This window comes from Octopus bimaculoides, chromosome 21 (assembly GCF_001194135.2).
Source record: "Octopus bimaculoides isolate UCB-OBI-ISO-001 chromosome 21, ASM119413v2, whole genome shotgun sequence".
Taxonomy (NCBI): domain Eukaryota; kingdom Metazoa; phylum Mollusca; class Cephalopoda; order Octopoda; family Octopodidae; genus Octopus; species Octopus bimaculoides.
Genome location: NC_069001.1, coordinates 37,461,327 through 37,467,332, shown reverse-complemented (window position 1 = coordinate 37,467,332; position 6,006 = coordinate 37,461,327). Strand labels below are relative to the sequence as shown.

At 37.8% G+C, this 6,006-nt stretch overlaps 2 protein-coding genes across 3 annotated transcripts in view; one reads left to right on the top strand and one right to left on the bottom strand.

The window, feature by feature from the left end:
• LOC106868786 (outer dense fiber protein 2) overlaps nt 1–6,006 on the top strand; it is a 94,263-nt gene that overhangs the window by 11,087 nt on the left and 77,170 nt on the right. The window lies entirely within an intron of this gene.
• Nucleotides 1–6,006, bottom strand: part of LOC106868797 (UDP-galactose translocator) — a 43,190-nt gene that overhangs the window by 5,166 nt on the left and 32,018 nt on the right. For both annotated transcript variants that reach the window (XM_052975553.1, XM_014914216.2), the window contains one exon: nt 718–1,049. In XM_052975553.1, the coding sequence (XP_052831513.1) occupies nt 718–1,038 (321 nt within the window). In that variant the 5' untranslated portion in view covers nt 1,039–1,049. The remainder of the gene's footprint in view (nt 1–717; nt 1,050–6,006) is intronic.

Genomic DNA, 6,006 nt, shown 5'->3' with positions numbered 1-6,006 from the left:
CATGCTAGCATGGAAAGCGGATGTTAAACGATGATGATGATGATGAATTCAGTTATCTTGATACATTCACCAACCAGTCCTGGGGCTGATTTGTTTGACTAAAACCCTTCTAGGCAGTGCTCCAGCATGGCCACAGTCAAATGGCGTGGTGGGGTTGATGTAATCAACCAAGACCTTCAGATTCTTGTCTGCAGCATGGCCATAGTCCACCAAGCTGTAGTGAGGTACCACTCCACCTGGAGTGAACCATAGTCCACCTAGCTGTGATGAGACACCCAAGTGGTCAGCTGTAATTAACCCTTTTAGCATTTAAACTAGCCAAAACATTCCACCTGCCTTATGTTCAAACTAGCCAGATTTGGCCTCTCACACTGACCCTTCAATGTCATTCTAAAAATAAACAATCACATCATCAAAATCTCGAAGCTACAACATGATTTATGAAGGGTTAAAGTTGTTCCAGATGTGACCATCCTGTCTTTTATTCAGGCACAGTCTATCTAGTGCTACATGTCACCTTCCATATTCTTTTAGTTGATGTTTAGCATCAGACCTGGTTGGCTCTATGCATGATGACATCTTTGGAGCCACTTATCTAGGATGACTCCAAGCTCTGTCAAGCAAGCAATCGTTATTGCTGCATCTGGGCTGACCTAGAACCAGAAGAATAACAGAAAATGGAAGAATAAGAAGACCAAACAGGTCTCTAGAACTCACCTGTACAGTTGCAACATCTAGGTTTGATATGGCTACAAAGAATAAATTATTCTGAAGTGTGTATAAAAATGAAGGTACCATCATTTTCATAGTATCAACGTAACTGCCAAAGAAGCTGTCGTATATTATATAGGGCAGGCGAACTAAGTTGCGTTCCTCAGCCACAACACACAACATGCTTATGAAGAGTTTAAAGACTTCGCACATGACGACAGCTGTTGTCGATATAAAGAGAGGTCCTTGACGCATCCTTAGGTACCGCATTAGCAGAACGACGGTGGAATTCAGTACAGTCATTGCCACAAGACTAGCAACTTTCATGAAGAGATTCTCTGGAAGTAAAATAAAATAAATAAATAAATAAATGCAGGCGCAGGGTGTGGCTGTGTGGTAAGACGTTCGCTTTCCAGCCACATGGTTTTGGGTTGAGTCCTATGGTGTGGCACCTTATTTCTTTATTGCCCACAAGGGGCTAAACATAGAGGGGACAAACAAGGACAGACAAAGGGATTAAGTCGATTACATCGACCCCAGTGCGTAACTGGTACTTAATTTATTGACCCCGAAAGGATGAAAGGCAAAGTTGACCTCGGCGGAATTTGAACTCAATGTAACGGCAGACGAAATACCGCTAAGCATTTCGCCCGGTGCGCTAACGCTTCTGCCAGCTCACTACCTATGGTGTGGCACCTTGGGCAAGTGACCTCTACTATAGTCCCAGCCTGACCAAAGTTTTAAGTGAATTTGATAGCTGGAAACTGAAAGAAGCCTGTTGTATGTATGTGCACATACATCACCATCATCATCCTTTTATATCCATTTTCCATGGCAGCATGGGTTGGATGGTTTGACAGGAGCTCCAACCTGAAGCCCACAGGCCACATGCAGCCCACAGACTTTTATTTTGTGGCCCCTTGATACTTTCTTGAAATGAATTTATTTAAACAAACATTTTTAAAATTTTATCAAAAATTCAAGATTGTAATGAAAAGTAAAAAAGAAAGATATTTCATGTTGAATCAACGATTGTTCAGTCATTGTAATAAGAACATGAGAAAGCAAAATGCTTTCAATTCTGTCAGTGTACAAGCGGCCCTCAAAGAACTTTCTGTGATTCAAGTAATTCAAGTTGGCCTGACCTGGTCTAGACAAACACACACACACACACAAGACACACAGATGCAAAAACACTCACACATCACTGATCTGGCTGGATCAGGGAGGACCTGGGGTTTAACAATAAAAAAGCAATAACAACAACAATGAAGAACAACAGCTTGCAACACCATGACCACCACCTACAATAGGAACAACAGAAATCAACTTGCAAAAAAAAACAGCAGGTAAATCCGCCTCAGATCATGAACAGTATGTATGGAATAATAATTATTATACCTACCCCAAAATGATGGGGCAGTCATGGCTGGATCGTCTCCATTAAGAGCTGCAGACCTAGGGCTAAACAACAACAACAACAACAACCACACCAAAAGTGTCATCTTCACACAGACAGACAACAGTGAGATATGAATTTCCTTGCTATAGATATTGATCAGTAAGGTCCTAATCCAGCCTAAAAGCCCTCCCCATTGTCTGTCCTCTGCCCTTCCTGGGGCCGCTCGAAAGAACAATGATGACAACTATTAGGAAAGCGTGGAAAAAGCTTCTGTTGTTTCTGTCACACTAATTATCTGAGAAAATATTTATTTCAGTGGTGACCCTACCTCGTTCTGCCTGCAGTTAATTAGTCTGTAATTATTGGTTAATAGAGCTTCTCATTCAGTTTCAGAGTGACTCGTTGGTCTGCGTTCATTAAATAAAAACAAAAACAAAAAACCCAGCCCATTTAAGATGTTGTTGCAGGTTACAAATGGCTGCTGATGTAACGGGGGAGGTGTGTGTGTGGATAGAACAAACAAAAGAAAATAGATCTGGCATTCAACAAACGGGGGTAACACAGCTGTATTACAATGGCCTTAAGGGGCTGAAACTTCAAAGTCACTGTCAATGATATTCTTGTTTAAGGGCCATAAATTTGTACTCTACAAAATCATAGAAGAACCCATCAGATTAATTAAAATAGTTTGTATTATAACTGAACATAACAATGATGATGATGTGTGTGTGTGAAATATAACATGTCTTGAATGGCACAACAATGCAGAGTGGACTCCAATAACTTATAATTTAATTATTCATAGTCTGATATAATATTTCGGAATATAAAAATTCCTTCTTCAGATATTGTTAGGAATTAATCGAGTCACTGCTATAGCAGTTATATTTTACAAACAATACACAATGCTTACAGCAAACTACAATACTCTCTTATATATATATATATATATATATATATATATATATATACACACACATATATATGCATATACCAGACCAAATATAAGTATTTTTTTTTAAAATCAAACAATATCATTTAGTTTATGGTTGGGGGATAAGTTTCCTCAGCGTAGCTGTCCCCAACTTTTCCCATGACTTCAAGATGGCTCCGGAACCCAGCGTGTGTGTTCATCGCTGTGTTTCTGGGAAGATCTTCAAACACCTCCTTTAACTTGGCCACCTGCTCCATCTTCTTTCTGTTGCCAGCAGAACAGTTGGTGATTTTCTCAAGCACATCCCACATATAGTAATCCATGGAATTACAATTATGTGGGTGGGTAGGTTAGGGGGGATTAGGAGGTCAGAAATTAAGATTGGTGGAGTCATAGAAATTCTCCAACAACCACATCTGACTATTTTTAGATGTATTGCAAAAAACCAAATCCTGCTGCTACACATATGATCTTCCAGCAGCAACCCTTTCCAGCCAGGAGTTGACCACAGTCTGCATCAGTTTCCCATAGCTGTCTGAATTGAGGCCAATGCCCTGTTCAAAGATCTCACCTGTTGTGTCCCTTCCTGCTGGCTATGGCTCCATAGTCTTTATTACAGCTGTCCATGTTAGCAATTCTCACCTGTTTCCAAGTAAGGTAATATTTACCTGTGGCCAGACTTGTTTCACAGAAGATCTGAATGTATATGGTACTGTCTGTATGACAGTGACACCTGTTTAAAACTGTCACGTGATCTCAAGAGAGTCCCTACATGGTCCCTACAACTTGGTGACCTTCCTAACACCAACCACTTTCACAGTGTGTAATGTCTGCATGAAAAACACATGTGCATGATAATTATGAACAGGTGTGAACACACACTATATATATATATATATATATATATATATATGTGTATATGTATGGAGCAATCTCGAGTATAACCAGCAAAAATTGCAAAGATAATCTGGAACTTGACTGAAGAAAGAAAACTCCAAATGACCTGTCCTTGTTTTCTTTGTATTGTCCGTCTGGATGTTTTGTTGTCCCTTTTTTGTATCACCTGCCTGGATGTTTTACGTTCTTTTCCCATTTTTATATTTTATATATATATATTTATTTAATCTACTTATCTGTGATAGAAAATTCAACAAAAAAAGTACTCCATCTGGTGAGAAATAAATGTTATTAATTCAAAGGACATAATACATATATATATATATATATATATATATATATATATATATATATATATATATATATATATATATATATATATATATATATATATGCATGTATATATATATACATGTATATATATACATATATATACATGTTATATACATGTATATATATACATATATATACATGTATACACATATATACACATGCTTGAACGCACACACACACACACACATGTACATACACACTTTTGACTCAAGTGAGCATGGGAAAATGGATGTTAAAATTATGCTACAATGACACATATCTACACACACACACATATAATATACATACATACATGCACACACATGCATATATATGAATCTTAATAACTTAAGAAAGATCCTGCCTACACAAGTTTTTAGATTAAGGGTAAGTTGGGGTTTAAGCCATACTTCCTTATATTTTAACCCTTTTGTTACCATATTTCTGTTGAGATGTTCTGTGTTTCCTCTCAATTAATTTTAAATCTAACAAAGAATTTACTAAAATAACTTAGTTATCATTAAGCTAGTGTTAGGAATTGCTACTAAGGTTTAGTGGAAGATTTTAATTCAGAACTTTTGAAAACAAGACATTTGTACTACAGTTTCGGGTGGGTTGGTATCAAAAGGGTTAAGCTTCTATAATTTGGGGGATTGCAATGTCCATTTGTATGACACTTCTCTGTCTTATGTATTTTACTTTTCACTTTCTATGCTTCATAGCTTTAGTAAGCAATGATTTGGGCCGACCGAAGCTTTATGAGCGGATTTGGTAGATGGAAACTGAAAAAAGCCCATCGTAAATACATGTGTGTGTTTGTCCGCCCGCCATTGCTTGGCAACCGATGTTGGTGTGTTTACATTCCTGTAACTTAGCGGTTCAGCAAAAGAGACCGTTAGAATAAGTACTAGGCTTACAAAGAATAAGTCATGGGGGTCGATTTGCTAGACTAAAGACACACATAAAGGCAGTGCTCCAGCATGGCCGCAGTCAAATGACTGAAACAAATAAAAAACAAAAAGAATAAAATGTGGAACTTTCCTTTCCCTCTTCTAACCCCTTGTTCCGAATCACTCAGGCATGAAAATACAGGAATTAAACTCATTTATTTTTGAGTGTGTGTGTATATGGGATGGGGGTGGGGTTTATACTGAGGGAGTGGAACAGGCAGAATCACTGTTGTCTCCATTTGAAGTAGTAACAATGGCGGAGGGGTTGATGGGGGTAGTAGCTGTGGTTGTGTGTGTGTGTGTTTGTGTGCACATGTGCGTGTGCGTGCACATGTATATACATAAATATTTCTTTTTGTTTCATTTACTTGTTTCAGCCATTGGATTGTGGCCATGCTGGAGCATTGCCTTCAAGAATTTTTGGTTAAATGCATCGGTTCCAGCTTGTACTGTCTTGTTAAGCCTGGTACTTATCCTATCAATCTCTTTTGTCGAACTGCTAAGTTTCAGGTACATAAACACACCAACACCAGTCATCAAGCATTGGTGGGGGGGGGGGACAAACACAGACACATAGACACACATAAATATATATACATATACATATATATATTTAAAGATAAGCAACAAAAATTCAATAGGTTATAGCAGTACGTACGTTTCGTACAAGCTCCATTTATTCATGTAGTGAGAACACCACAGAATGTACAATGAAAATGTACTCCTCAGTACATTTAAGTACCACATTTAATCTTTTGATTAAATCTATATTATTATACATACATATATATATATATATA